This window comes from Halictus rubicundus, chromosome 7, assembly GCF_050948215.1.
Source record: "Halictus rubicundus isolate RS-2024b chromosome 7, iyHalRubi1_principal, whole genome shotgun sequence".
Classification (NCBI taxonomy): Eukaryota; Metazoa; Arthropoda; class Insecta; order Hymenoptera; family Halictidae; genus Halictus; species Halictus rubicundus.
The window spans coordinates 11,822,526-11,838,070 of record NC_135155.1 but is presented as its reverse complement, the minus strand read 5'-3'; the positions used below and the strand labels follow the sequence as shown (position 1 = coordinate 11,838,070).

The window sequence follows — 15,545 nt, the reverse complement described above, 5'->3', positions numbered from 1 at the left end:
GAGCGTGCCTACACAAAAGCGTCCTTCGACTTTTCCGAGTATTTTTTCTTTGCCCTCGAAAATAGTTGCATTAAATATCTTAGAGTTTATACTTGGTTCTTGTCTCTTAGTCCTTCGACCCTTGTGCCACTGTGCGGGTCAATTCGACTCGAAAACAGACCTTCGCTCCTAATTGTAACTTTAATTGCCACTTTACCGTTTAATTGTCCCGGGGACAGTGGTACAGCCGTCAGGGGTGATTACCCGTGAAAAGATAAGTCGAAAATGTACTTCTTGTAGTATTTAATGGGACACCGCGAAGCGTTGCAGAATTTTTATCAAGATACTCTCTTTGCTATAACTTTTAATCGACTGGATGTTAGCGCTTAGAAAATTTACCGTGTATTTAAAGTTGGGCGAACGAGCCAGCAAAGTTTTAGAATGATGCGTGCAGCAGTCATCTTTTTCTTTTTAATTATTGAACCATAGCATTGGGGGGAACTGTAGGTATTGTGGCGAGTTTACCTTCCTTCACGGGCGACGCTAAACGATTACTCTAGTCTAGAATACGCTCCGGCGGACGTTGTAAACGACATATGAAAACGTTTGAAGAAGCGAGCCACACATTTCACGCAGACATTTACGACGAGGCTGAAAATATTGACCACTCAAGCTCGCGACCCCATCGTTCTCGCTCGCACCACGTTAGATCGCATACTTCAGCAGCCTGAAGATAACTGTTGCGCAATCTTGGCGTGCCTTCCGCTTCGAGCGCGCCCTCTTCTCTCTTCTGTCGCCTCGGTCTTTCAGCCTGCAACTCCTGACTTTCTCCTTGACGGAGTCACCGAAAAGGCCAACGGACTTGAACTTCTACGCTCCGTAAATATTTCTACCGGGTTGCGTATCAAATAGACCGCGCATCTTTATCTGAGTTGTTATCGTTCCGGCTGTCAGAGTTTCAAAGCGTAATTCCAAACGAAAAACTAATCTGAGCAGCTGAGGACAGGATGTGGATTAACATAGCAAATACATTGTTATTTATTTTCCCTTTTCCTTCAATGGATGCAACAATTTTTACGTTACATAAAGATCATTTCTTGTTATTCCTTAATTCTGATATTTTTATTAAAAGATTCAAACAATCCCGTATGTGTTTGAACGATTTTCTATTACAAGAATATTACGGTGTTCGAACAAATTAACAATATTTAGAACGATATCTAACAAATATTGTCGACGAAGTGAGTCATCCTAATCAATTTATAATACTGTTAATTGTATCGTTAAAAATGTATGCAATCGTGCGTTCGTAATGGCACAATTACCGTGATCAGCATCGCAAATTATTCTTCTCACTTTTTCAACGCATTTCTTTGCCTCGTAATAAAAAGTATTAAATGTCAAGTATAACTACTTGTTTACTTATAAATGTTCTTCATCTTAAAAAACCTGTAAAAAAACCTATCAATTCAAGATCTATCCTTAGCTTGTTCTACGTATTTGTTTGCCTCGGCTGCATTACAAACAATTTCATATAATACACTTCTCGTATACAATCGCTTCGGATGATCGCAATTTATGGAGAAACGAATGTTGTATGAACATATAAACAAATCTACGAAATCCTCTAAAAATGTTGTACGAATCGCTGAGGCCAAAGTTAAAATGATGAATAATAACTGGACTGCGGATAAAATTATTAAAAGAAGAAATATAGTTTCATTTAGCTTCTGTTCCTTCGAATCAATTTGGACATTGTTTATCGGTTGATAACAAATGGCAATGTGGAGAATTTCGATAAAAATGTGACATAAAATAGTTTACCTAAATATGACTTTATAGGAGGATCTCTTTTCTTTTATCCAGACAAAATATCGATAATTTTTCATAATATAAATATCTGTAAATACTAACCCTCTGCACTCGGAGCAATTTTACCTCGAAAATCAAACATTTTCCTTGACCTAGGATGTTTCCCCGTGACCTAGGATATGAAACTGATGCAATTTGCTCACACAATATTTAACATGTATAGTAATTTAGCGGCGCCTTAGAGTCGCCACTCGGGTGTAACAGTTCAAAAGAAATATTTTGATGCAAGTTGGGGGAAAATTAGAGCAAAACCAGAATTTTCTAATACAACTGTTCTTGCCTCAACTGTACTCGTTACCTATTCTCGTAATTATCTCAAAGATAAATTAATTCGATCCCCTTTGTTCTGGGAAGTCCTAGTGCGTGACATAATATTCAGAAATTCCGTGACTGTATTCTAATAAATTGTTTTAATATCTCATAAAGGAGGAACGTTACATTTGATCAAATATTCGAACGATGAAGCCGAACAACGAAGAAAATTCTGGTAGCGAGCTCGTTAAGCGTGAAATATTTGATTTCACAATATTTGATTCGCCGTGCGTTTGGGGACGATGATGTTCAGAGTGCCGAGGGTAACAAAAAATTCGTCATACTTTGTAGTCCCTTATGGACGAATGGTGTCTGTAGCAGAAAAAGAGCGAGTAGAAGAGGACAGCCGAGGCCACCAGGAGGAAGAGCAGTCGAAAGATTTTCACGGGCCAGATATTGGTCTCGTCGACGCAATGCTTCTTCGCGGCGGCGGCGCTGCAGAGAACGTAACTCTCGATGTCGATTTCCGAGGCAACCGGAAATGCATCTCGGTCTTCCTCGGCGAGACGTTGCTGCAGCAGGTACACACGATTCCTCTCTGCTGACCACGGCCTCGACGAAATTGACTCAAGGGATCGAAGTGCATTACGAACTCTCTCGTGTTCTCGCAGGATCCTGCGGAGAGAAGCAAAGGTTTTTACCTCGGGACGTCTGATCTTTCAAACCCACCCACACACACCCGCACCGTCACACCTTCGCGCAGCCACCACGTCGCCACCTTGTTGCTACCTGTTCTTCGATCCGCATCTATTTGCTCCCTTCTGCCGCGGTTCAACGCGATCCCGTCGCGTGTCGCGCTTTTTGCCGCGTCGACGCGACCATAAATGCTTAAATCCTCTACGATACCATCCATCTCGGCAGAGTCTACCCTGCTCGCAATTTATGCGCGCGATAGTTCCCCGAAAATCACTTCTTTCAGCCCTCCCGCGTTGCTTCAGAGACTATTTCGCTCGAAAGATGGAAGACGAAATTCTTCACAGCGTTATCTAAAGCTATTACCAATTCCTTGTGATTGGAGAGTAAGCTCACAATTAGAAGAGTTGATCAATAAATCGTTTCCCCTGTCTTCTAGTCCCCACAGTATTTAAACTCAGAATGTGTAATTTTAATTCTCAATTTCGAGCGGAGATGTTTGACGAGATGAAAAAAGGGCAGCCGTAAAGTGTACGTTTTTGAGAACACAGTTTGAGTGTTCGGCGCAAATGAGAAAGTACTAGAAGTTAGCGTTCCCGAGAATTAAATGACTAATTAAATTTCGCGCGGTCTCTCGAACAAGTTGTTCCCGTGAAACTTTGCTGTTTTCTGCGCGACTCTTCGAATTTTACGTAGTACGAGGAAGCTTCGCGTCGCGATGATCGTCGTTGACGTAACTCCGACGAGCACCGTACTCGCGCAAAGTGCACGAGAAGTTTGCAAGGGAATTTACTCTTATCGATTCGTTCGATCAACCCCATAAAAAGTTTCGAGCTGTTGCTGCTGCTGCTGCTGCCACGCGACACGTAATCATGGTCTGCCAGCCAATTAATTATGAATATCGTTCCGCTAGCCAATCGATTAATATAATTGCACGCGAAAGCGGGCGACGCAATTTCTCTCGACCGATATACCCCGTTATGATGCAACAAATAATAGCCGAACCGCACTGAAATCGATACGGTACAGGTCAGTTTTCGTTGCTAGTTTCGATATGTTTCCATTGTCTTCCGGTTTCAAGTTTTCATTCTCGACTTGAGAGTTCCGAGTTTCGAATTTCGCGGCGGAGGCTTCGAGTTTGCAAGAACTTTCGATTCCACCGAACACTCGGTTTCTAGAAAAAAATATCCGAACTATTCAAATTTTCATATTTCCAAATATTCAAATATTCAAACATTCAAATATTCAAACATTCAAATATTCAAACTCTCAAATATCGAAGTATTTAAATATTCCAAGTTTCAAGTATTCATACATTTAAATATGCAAATCCTCAAATATTCAAGTATTGGTGCAATAAATATTCCAAATTTCGATAAATCTTTAAGTTTTTTCGCAGATTCGATGTGTTCTACGCTCAGCAAAATCTCACTTTTAAGCAACTCCGAAACCTGTTTTCCTTTGGAGATAGCGTCCTCACAATAAAATATTTCAAAAATGTGCCGCGTCCGCAACAGTGTGACGGAGGCACCAAGACATAATTCGCGAAGAAGAGCCTAATGTCGAGTCGCACGCCACCGAAAAGTTTGCACAAACGCGTACTGGCTGGTCTGTTGGCTGCAGCGGTCGCACATACTATGCAGCGTGTGACGTCAAAGCCTAAGGATTGGCCTACTGGAACGTGAACGGTGGGGATAGGCGGAGCGTGCCCTCTTGACCTTGTGGTGTCCCGCGAGACTTCTTGCGAGGCACGAACAGTACACAGAATCCCGACGAAGTGTGCAGCCCGTTAGAGAATCGCGGCGAAGTTAAAGTTAAAAAGCGGACCGGTTTTCTGTCCGGCACATCATTTCGCAACAGGCGGGCGTGGTGGCGAGTCGCGTACTTCAATGGAGGGAACTGTCAAGATTTTTCGGGAAGTTTCGGCAGTCAGTGAACCGAACTCGCGATTTTTAAAAGCAATCAAAGAACGAATCCGCAAGTTCTCGACCCTCCTCCTGCTGGAGGAAACGAGTTTCCTTTCGACTGTTTGTCTTTTTGCCCCTCTTCCGTGCCAATCTCTCTCTCTCTCTCTCTTACCACGACTGTCTAGCCGGAAACCGCGGACGAACCTGTTTACTTTGGTATTCGGCTAAATCGTAGTTCGAGATAACTTTTACTTTTGTCGCGATTGCGTCGCACTTGAAATCCCATTCCTTGCGGCTCGCTAACGAAATCCAACTTTTCCCGAAATATCTCTCGACCACCAATTTTCGCAGATTGTGCCGCAAACGGTCTTGCGAAATTGTGGAAAATCGTTTTCCGATTGACGATTAACTATCTTTACTGTGGCATGCAATACAGAGCAAGGGGTTAGACTTCGACTTTACAATTATCAACGCCACAAAATTCATTTGCCAGCCGACAAGAATTCGCGAGCACATCCACGTAAAGATGAAAAATGAAAAATTCAACGATCTCAATTTTCCAGAGAAATTCGAATGCAGGGGAATACCGCAGGATATATTTAATTCTGGGAAAAGATGACCTGAAGAAAAGCCAGGCTCCTTCTTGAAAATCGTCGGTGGTGAGAGAGGTTTTTGTGAAATATTCGGCGAAGCGTTCTCGCGTGTCAACAGAATCCTTTCGGAACCGGCGACTCAGGGAAATCGAGGATATCGTAAATTTTCAGGTCGTTGTACCTTTTCTTGGCTCCGAACAGGCCGAGAATCGTGTCGCTAAGCAGGGATGGCAGCCACTCGAACAGCATCACCAGAATCCAGTAGGAGATCGCCGAAGATGTCATTCCACGGAACCCGAATGTCGGGTATGTAAACTTTCGGTTGCCTCGGCCTCCTTTCTTAATCAGCTCGTTCCACGTGCAGCCGATCGAAATCGCATTGTACACCACCGGACCTTCGACGTTCTTTCTGCAAAAAGATCGCAAAACTACGTTCAAACGAGACCGCAAACATACTTCTTCGGTTCGAGTTACAACCCTTCAAACATTCCTCTTCTTCGCTTTTATTAACGCCGGATTAGCACTAAAAGTGGCTACAGCGAATACTCGATATATGTCAACAACACGGGTCTTGCCAGCGTCGTGTATCGTCCAGGCCTTGGCGACATATATAGAGAAATCACTGTACTAGCAGTGATTTATGTCTATCACTTTATGCAAAATCAAAATTTTTCTCAAAATCAGAATTATTATAATTTTCAGAAATTAGACAAAACCGAAATTTCTCTTTTAATCATTTCACTAAGCTGGAAACTGAGTAATAATATTCTCAGGTTTCTCTAATGTCTTCACAGCTTTACCTAGTCCGCAGTGTAGTGACTACAAAAAAAATTCGGGCTTCAAAAAATCAGAATTTAGTGGTAGAATGGCGAACAAGCAGATTTGATTTGGCCAAGTTTCGATTTTACTTTGCACCCGGTCCTGTTTCAATCTTCCGAACGAGATATACATAGTTAGTAACCTTTGAGTAGAATCTCGTCCGCGGCGAAATAGCGAGCCGGCGATATCTGCATTTTCATTATTATTTGCAATGGCGGGCCGTTCCCTTTCTCATGGAAATAAATCGTTTCCTCGATTAAATTTCCTTTCCTTTATTAACTGGCAAGCATTTAAATGCTGCCAGGATAACCTACCAGGTAAAGGAAACGTTTCATTAAAAAATGTCTACGCTCAAAGCCGCAGCACTGACTGGATTCGCGCGAAAGGGAAGATCTTGCAATTTTGAGAAAGATATTAATTCTCGCCGTTTTATATCATGCAATTTTACACTGGACCTGATCGGACCCAGAGTAAATACAGTTGTGTTTTTAGAAATATTTTGCTTCCAAATTGTACTATTCTACATCTTCAGAGAAAAGCTTCCGGAAAGAAGCTCAATAATTATCTGTTAAACAATCATTTTAGCTGAAGTTGTTACACTATATTGATTCTAAAAATTCATTGAATTATGAATAAAGTTGCCGACGTTTAAGAAGATTATTACAGAATTGTTATTTTGCGTGAAGATCCGAATATTGAAATAAATGCAGGTATAGAATAAATCTGAATTTTCTTTCTCCGTTTTATGAAATGATTAGGGGCAAAGAAGTTTGAATGACTGTAGCGGAAGGAAATGACGCGGCGTGGAGTTAGCGGGGCTGAATGACGGAAACACGCGCGCTGAAACAGTTAGGTTTTGCCGCGGCGCGGCTCGGCGACGTTCAAAAGAAATTTGAATGCTCTCGTGAAACGGAACCGCGTTCGTTTACCGTAAACTGTGCTCACGGCGTTTTATAGCGTTCGCATAAAAGCGCGCGCGCGCGCGTCCTCTTAATCGTTTTACGTCGCATTCGTATCGCCGTTTATTTAGTTTTAACCGATCCTTACGACCGCCACGAAACCGTCCGCTTTACGTAATGTCTCTTTTCTAATCCGCAACACGCTGTTGCTGCCTTACTTTCCCTCGCCCCGGTTTATTGCTATATTTGTCGGGAAACTATATCAAGAAAGAGAGAGCGAGAGAGAGGGGAGAGAGGGGAGAGTTACGTCGAGCTGCTAATATTTCTTTTTCGCCTTCGTTAACTTTCTTGATTAACAGTTGCATTTTGAAATTTGCCGTGTTACTACACGCGGACGATAATGAAACCTTTATTAAAACACTAACCATCGGCCATTTCTTAATCGTCTGGTACACATTCATGGTTCAAAGATTTCGTAATGAATTCTTTCTGCGTGGTTGCACGAGTAGTTCGTGAGCTAATAGAGCCGGGTGCGTTTCAAGTAAAAAGTGTTGGAAGCAGTGATTGAAATATGTTTGTTGAAATTGGATAGGGTAAGGGATCCGATTACTGTAGGGGTACCAATTACTATATTAATTCTTATATAGGTCATATTATCGGTTCTTATTATCGGTCATTCTTATTGCTTTTTAACCGCCATTGTCTTGTTTAGATAATGACACACCAGTGAAATAACGATACAGGAAATAAACAAGCTCGGTAGGTGTGCGATAATCGTATGCAAAAGACCGTAAAATTGTTGTTACGTGAGCGTCAGCAACCGGCAAGCCTTTCACCAATTATATTTTTAGGAGTACAAAATGTCTGACCTATCTACATACTCATAGTAGTGGATAACATTCGAATCAAATATTTGCAAAAACTTAATAACGACATTAACAATTCTCCTTTGAATTGTAGAATATTTAAAAATGTCGAATGTTAATTATCAATTGTATAGATTTCCGGATACGATGGCAATCTATCGAATTCCTTTATTCACTGAATTATTATTTCACTCCTCTTTCATTATCGGAATAAACAACAACGACTAATAAAGTTTCACTAACGGCCACGTTCATTAGAACTTCCCTATTACCTTCGAGGTAAAAATTAGCTCATGAACGATTTCAGTTTCTAGGAGTAAATTAATAATACCAAATTAATAAATTAGTAAATTAATAAATTAATATATCCATCCATTTTCCCTCTTTCTATCCTCTACTTATTGACCTATCCTCGTGCCACCAATATCCCCACCATCTCAATTCCCCGCGGCACTCTATCGTCCGCGAGTTTACCTCAAGGTCTGCATTTGGAATAGACTTCCGATGAATCTGCGATCAAAATATGCCTATCCCGATGGACGCAATAATCCCGAGGATCGCTCGTGCACATCCATGACTGTTTGCGATCCGTGGCAGCGTTTATCCCGGATCACATCGCTTTGGTCAAGTTATAGGGCAGAGGAGGGGGACAGGAGGATAGAGGAATAGAGGATCACGGTGGTGGGAGAGCCGGAACAGGAGATAGAGAGAGATGGAAATGGAGTACTTACGCGGTGGCCCGTTCCCAAGCAACGGCGATGAGGGTGTTGACCGTCAGGTCGATTGGAATGATTTCCGCTTGGAAGCTAGACTCGCCCAGGGCGAGGCCCGCGCCGACCATGAACGCTGTCGGCCCTTTGAAGACGTCCACGAAGCCGGGCGCGGGCTCCCGAAGAGCTGGCCCGACCAATGGCACTCGGACCAACGCAATCGGTCCATCAGGGACCAGCTCGTTCTGCAAGGACTCGCCTATCTGGCCCTTGTGCCGGAACAGGCTCGACATTGCTGCCAACGCCTCCAACTTCGGCAGCTCCTGACAGAACTCGAACATCGCGTCGTGAGGACCTGCCGCGTGGAATGCCACGCTAACCTTGCCCAGATGCTCCCTGTCCTCTTTGCTCATCCCCAAATCCTCGTACAACAGGTTACCTTCCAACGCCTTCACTCGGCTGATCGCTGTTGGGTCAATCTGACGCAGCCTCTCGAACCTGAAAACAGGACCTGAAGTTTGAAAGACTGAACTCGAGTGTTGATGTCTTTGATCGATTCTATACAAATTGTTCTTTCACATGGAAGCGACTGAATTTGCTTCTTTAAGTAAATTCGATCTTCCCACTTCCATATGTTTATTGCTTGGTAGGATTAGCGTTAACAAGCTGGAAGTAGCGTTGTAAGATTCGTAGACTCCTTAACACTAGGTTTACGGGACAAGTGACGGGTTCTAATATTTTTAATTTACGATTATTAAGATTCTGAAAGTACATCCATGAGGAATTATTCAACAAATTTATCTCTTTGGGTATATGTTGTTAAAACAAAATGGCTAATGGCTCTTGCAATTTTCATGAAGTAATGTAAAATCACTTTTAGTGCCCCGGAAACCTAGTGTTAAATGTATTTACAGTTTTGTATTCCATCTAGTCGTTTTTCTCATAAAAGCATAAAATCCGCAGGATAGGTAGTTGTCACTGTGACGCGACGTTTGAGGAAGTAATTAGGCTGGTGAGCAACGAATATTCGGCGAACGTGGCCAGCCAACGTTGTGGCTTAATATCAACCTAACGCTGACCCGATGCCGACTTGATACTCACTTACACTTTCACTTATACTATACTATTAATAGCTTGCCTGCCATGTTAGCCATATACCGTTTCACACAATGTTATTACCACACGAGAAAATCAATTTTTCAGGATTAAATGCTTTATATAACCTCAGAGTTAAGATGAACTGACTCTCTGTTTTAGAATGTTGTAAAATTCCTTTCTATTTGTATAGAAATGAAGAGAAACATTTTCTGTTCATTTCAAGATTTGTATTAGGGCTATCCATAAGTAATCAATTATTTGCAAAGAATTTGTGTTGCCTTTAGTTCTGTACCTATCGTTGAAGAGGAAGCACATATTCTTTTACAGTTTTCGGTAAAGCAGCCAGTGTTCAAAGTATTCTAAAAAGTACAATTTTTTTTCAACCCTGTAATAAAATGGCGGCGTCCGTACCTTCCGAGGATCATATTAGTCATTGCAAACTTTTTCATTTTTATGCGGGATTTAATGGATCTTTTCAGATCTCGGGAGCATTATATAAGAAATAAAACATTCACTGCTGTAGAAGATGTAAGGGGACGCCTCGAGTCATATTTTGCTTCACGAACCCTGGATCTCTCTAAGAGGGGGGTTGAAAATTTGCAGGAAAGATGGCAGACCGTCCTTGATAATGATGGAGATTATATAATAAATGAAGAAATAAAAACTTGAATTTACTACAAAGTTTGTTTTAGATTTCAAAATAATTGATTACTTATGGGTCCCCCTAATAAATAAATATTAGGTGAAGCATTTGCCTAGAATCAGCGCGACTACTTTTTCGGGACCGCCCGAAGTTTAATTTCTGCAAATTCGGTGTTCTGGGTCGAGTTCTCGGTCTCGGTTTGCGAGACGATCCAGCGGCTTCGGGCTTGAAAGTGCGCGTTTTACGAGGGCGCCGAAAATCCGTCGACGGGGCAAGCGTGCCAATGAAAATAAATTTGGCGGGCAGTGAAAATGCTCGGCCCCTCGTGGCACAGTAGCCGGTGGCTTGAGTTTTGCCTCGCGTGTCTTACGATGCAATCGCCATCGTTACGGTGGACGATCACGTAACGCTGCGATCCAATTTATACGTGTATGCCGCCGTGCACCGGTGTACTCGAACGCATCGTATCGAGAGACCCACGTGTTCCGGACCGCGTTATTCTCTCGTTCCGTGGGCAGGGGGGGGGGGGGGGAGAACAGATTTCGCGGCAGCTTGCCACCAACAAAAACCGCTTGCAAAATACACAGCCCTCGACGAAATTAAGTGGACAGCCGCCAGTCGAGATAGGTAGGCAATCGGGTTACATTGACCCTGCCGCACCGTGCCGTATACAGAGCAGCTCATTAAACATAATTTACTGGCGCAATTGCTCGAGTTTCGTATCACCGATTTAGCTCGGAGTTATGTAGAATGTACAAACAATACTATGAAAATAATTCGTGTTGAAATTATCCGACGAAAACCCGCGCTCCGTCACTTATTACGAATGTTCCACGAAAGCCTGAATTATTTTCAGGTCCGAATGGCTAAAATTGGCGTTGTTGTTTTAAAGGGTGAGATAATAAGAACTGATATTTCAAATGACCCGTTTACTGTCGATTTTATTCAAATGGTTTAAACGTCGTGCAAGAATGGAGCAGCTTGTTTGACACTAAACCCAACGACACTTCTTGTATACCTGTTCCTACCGTGCGTGGTCAAAATGACCGGTTCTTGAAAATTCTTTTAAATCCTTCACAAGGTTATATAAACGTAGATAATAGCCAATTTGTTGCTGAATGAATTAGTAGACGAACAACTTCCATAAAATGACGATACAAAATTTCTTCGTATATAATTGCAATTATATGAAAAGTACTGCGATGCTCTCTTCTCGATTTACAAAGTTGTACTGTGCCGTCCATCTTTGCGGATACTTTAAGAAGAGTCGTAAAGATAAGTAGCGATGTGATAGTGTTGTATATACGAAATTGTACGCAGAACTTTGCAAAGGTCAATTTGACCCGCCGTGGTAGGTTTAGTGTTAATCCTTACGCAGGAGTTTACAGGGGCAACAGTTCACCAGGACCTCGAGCGGCAGGATATTCGCATAAACGGCCCGGAATTCGACCGGGCGTAAAAATCGGCTCGCATTGTTATGACACGGTGACCTGCGGATTAATTTTGGTGGTCGCTTTATCGCGCGTCACATGTAATAATAGAGGCATTGAAATTCGACGCGGTAAACGATCAGAAAGCCATGGCCGAGTGCATGGAAAACTGGTGTGTTTGTCCGTTTAATTAATGCAAACGGTGGCCGTGTTTGTAATTCTCGACCGTAATCGGAAGGAAAACACGGCGCTGGCATACACATTAATTGGTCCATATTTGGCGCAATTATTTCCATTTCCGTTACCCTGTCGAAACTACGAAAATTTTCATCTTGCCGCATACATACAATTCCGGAGAAACGCGCGAGCGCACCGATACGTGCGCGCAACCTTTCGCCGAAACACAAGAATCGAAGCACAGTGCGTTACTTGCGCAACGAAAAACCAGGATGCAACTAGAACTAATTTTCATACCGGTTTTATGAACTCTGCAGACCTGTTTCGAGATAGTTGATGTAATTGAAATAACTTACTAGCGTCGATCGAATAACTGGATCTCGATGTTTTATTTTGTAACTATTGTAGCAATAAATATGCATTCGTGCGAAGTGGTGACATAAATTTCCTTAATCGCGCCCATATAGTAAAAGTTGTACAAGAACTAAATCAATAATAACGATTGTATTTTATGCATTTACATATAAGTACGTAAAAGTAACATATAAGTTTATGAGTATACAGTTCGAGCACTATTCTGAATAAAGTTAAATAATATGTAGAGTGGCCCAAGAATATTATATTTCGTTGAAAAGGGTGATTCCTAAGGTCATTAGAAATAACTTTCTCCTTTACGAAAATGTTCTCCGCGGCTTCGTTCAGGAGTTATTAACGAGAAACGCGGACCAATCAGAGCGCGGCTACAGTAGACGGATTGCTGAGCGTGGCGTTAGCATTGGCCGAGCCGGAATCCGTCTGCTGCAGCCGCGCTCCGATTGGTCCGTGTTTTTGGTTGATAACTCCATAACGAAGCCGCAGAGAACATTTTCGTAAAGGAAAAAGTTATTTCAAATCACCTTGGGGATCATTCTTTTCAAGGAAATATAACGTTTTTGGGACACCCTGTATCGTACAGCTAATGTATCGGTCGCGCGTATGTTAGTACAAGTGTTGAAATTTCGACAAAACGAGTCGAAGATCATTGTTCCCGGCGGCGCGGCGTCTGCATCTTCCCGATTGATTGTTTGCGAAGGTTTGCGGTATCTCATTTGCGTTTCCCCGGCGGTTGCACAGTGTACATTGTATTCTATCGTTGTAATCAGTCGGTGGATGCATAGCGCGATGCATATTCGTTAGATATTGCGGGCGACTTTAATCAGCCATTCGTTAGATGGCACGGCATTCCATTCTAATCATGGGTTCATTAGACGCGGCGCGCGCAGATTAGCTTTTCATTAGTAATTCAGTGGCTGCCGCTGCACCGCGCCGCACCGCGCTGCACCGCGTCGGGATCCGTGTCAATTTATTTAGTCGTTCCAGATATGCAATCAAAAACGGATAAAATTAACCGTCCTCCGACGCGTCCCGCGCGAAATCTACCGGAACGGAGATATTAGGATGATTAACATGCTCAAAGATATTGCCCCTTTCGTCTACAATGGATAAACGTCCCAAAATTAACGCCGGATTTATCTAGCAATCAAAGCAACTGAATTTCACGATGTAAATTCCGTACACGTGTTTATCGAAATTTCGATCAATTTTTATCGTATCACCTGCATAAACTAGAAGTAGCGTACCGAGTAAATTCGCATACTTGGTGTAGAGTATACTACAGTGAATTCTCATTACGAGTCAGTGCCAACCTTACAGTTTAGAGTCAGTGGAACTACCCACACCACCGCGGTGAGGGGTCGAAGCTCACTACTAATCCTATTACAAAACTTCTTTAGGTTTCGTTATTTTTTAATGAAACTTTCAACAACATATTTGTGGCATTTTTCTGATTAAAATAAAACCAAATATGACATAATTGCGATGATATTTACTTGTGTAATGAACGATGAAAGTTACTTCACATTACAATTACATTAACGGAAAATTAGTGTAAATGTCATCCGAATTATATCGCGTTTGGTATCATTTTAATCAGAATAATGCCAGAAATATATTGGTAAAAGTCTCACAAAAAATAATTAATAATAAAGAAGTTAAATTAAAGCGGACATTTTGGCAGTCTTCTTGTCACTAGCGCTCAGTGGTCATAGGTTTTTTATGACTCGTAGACGGATATGAATCTTAGGTTTCCAGTATTTCGTATAAGAGTCAGTCACCAGAACGGCGGAACTGACTCGTAACGAGAATTCACTGTACTGTTAACACACGCGAAATTCGAAAGCGAGTCGAAGATTCTTTACTGTCTTGCGTTTGATCCTTTCTATCGTAAACGCGTAAAATCGTCGGCAGGCGACTAAAAATTAAAAGTATTTAAAAATAACAATATTTTATTCCCAATTCGCTGTTTTTATCGCAGAGAAGATGAACATTCTGCTTGATTTCTGTCTCTTGCAGTTCAAGAAGAAAATGTTTATCTTTCATAAAAAGTCAAAGTCTGCTTATCACGGAAATCAACGACAACGATTCCAGACTGTCGCGTTAAGTGTCAGCAGCGAAGGCAACGCAACGTCGCGATTCCACGATTCCACGATTCCGCACGGTCAAGTGATCCGGAAATAAAACGACGGGCAAAAAGTTCCGTGAAAATTAATTACGTTTCTTCGGATCCGAGTAAATCTCCGCCTTCTTCTTCTTCTCTCCCCCTCCCCCTCCCTTCCACCCACCAACTCCTCTCGACAGCTGTACTTCCGTGCACGATATCCCCGGCAAATAATTACCCTCGCTTCCTGCGAGGCAAATTATCCGGAGGATAATCGCGACGTCGAAAACGCGAAATGGAGGACAGCGGGACCCGGTCGGTCGCTTTATCCGGCGATGTGCTCGTTGACAATTGCGTTCCGAGCAAAAATACTCGAACGCTGATACCCACCACTCTAATCTTCTCAGTCTTGTATGCCGCGTAATTAGACTGCGGATATTCATGCAGGATAAACGTTTTCCGCGAACACCGCCAGAGACAGAAACCGAACAGATATTTTTCAGAATCGTGCAATTCACAAATGTTTCGAATTGTTCGTAGCTTCGTCTATCAATTTGTTTTTTAACATATTTTCGGAAACACTTGTATCAATCTTTTTCGCAGTAATTGACAAAATTCAATGGCGGCTTTTTTTTTAATCGGTGCCCCTCGTTGGACTACAGAAGTATAGCCGATTAAACTTCAGATCATTCATACCGAGGAGTCAGGAAGATCTGCTTGATCCTGTCGTCCTTATTGAATCCATTCCTCGATCTGACGACAACGTAGATCTTCGTGGCCGGGAAAGATCGAAGTAGCTTCTCTAACAAGGCTCTGCCGACATCGCTGGTGGCTCCTGTGACGAGGAGCTCTCGGTTCGCGTACCACTCGCACAGAGTCATACCGATCGACTGATCGACGAGAAAAGAAAGTGTACAGGCTGCAGCCGGCTCGCCGCTGCACCTACCGTTACTATGCCTAACGTTCAACCTAAAGTTCTGTCCATATTTGCTGACGCATCTCGCTCTTTGTACGACCAAGAAAAAACATCCAGACCGTGAAGGTGGGAAGTCACAGGAATTGCCACCAGTGGAAACGTTCATTACCGGTACGATGTCGCTAATAAGCAGTCGATGCGACAAAAAACCGCGA

The 15,545-nt window shown here is 42.5% G+C and overlaps 1 protein-coding gene across 1 annotated transcript; it reads right to left on the bottom strand.

Moving 5' to 3' along the window:
* Positions 1-1,069: 1,069 nt before the first annotated feature.
* LOC143355420 (fatty acyl-CoA reductase 1) lies at positions 1,070-15,366 on the bottom strand. Its single transcript, XM_076790207.1, has 4 exons — positions 15,111-15,366; positions 8,612-9,088; positions 5,478-5,705; positions 1,070-2,778 (listed from the first exon to the last, which is right to left on the bottom strand). The coding sequence occupies exons 1-4, from the start codon at positions 15,293-15,295 to the stop codon at positions 2,442-2,444; spliced, it is 1,227 nt and encodes a 408-aa protein (XP_076646322.1). The 5' UTR covers positions 15,296-15,366; the 3' UTR covers positions 1,070-2,441.
* Positions 15,367-15,545: the final 179 nt, after the last annotated feature.

Excerpts from the sequence above, each read along its gene's own strand:
- LOC143355420 (XM_076790207.1), bottom strand. The coding sequence starts at position 15,295 with ATGACTCTGTGCGAGTGGTACGCGAACCGAGAGCTCCTCGTCACAGGA. Across the intron at positions 9,089-15,110 it reads CAGATCTTCCTGACTCCTCG|GTTCGAGAGGCTGCGTCAGA; the intron begins GTATGAATGATC and ends TCCTGTTTTCAG. Across the intron at positions 2,779-5,477 it reads CTGTTCGGAGCCAAGAAAAG|GATCCTGCGAGAACACGAGA; the intron begins GTACAACGACCT and ends TTCTCTCCGCAG.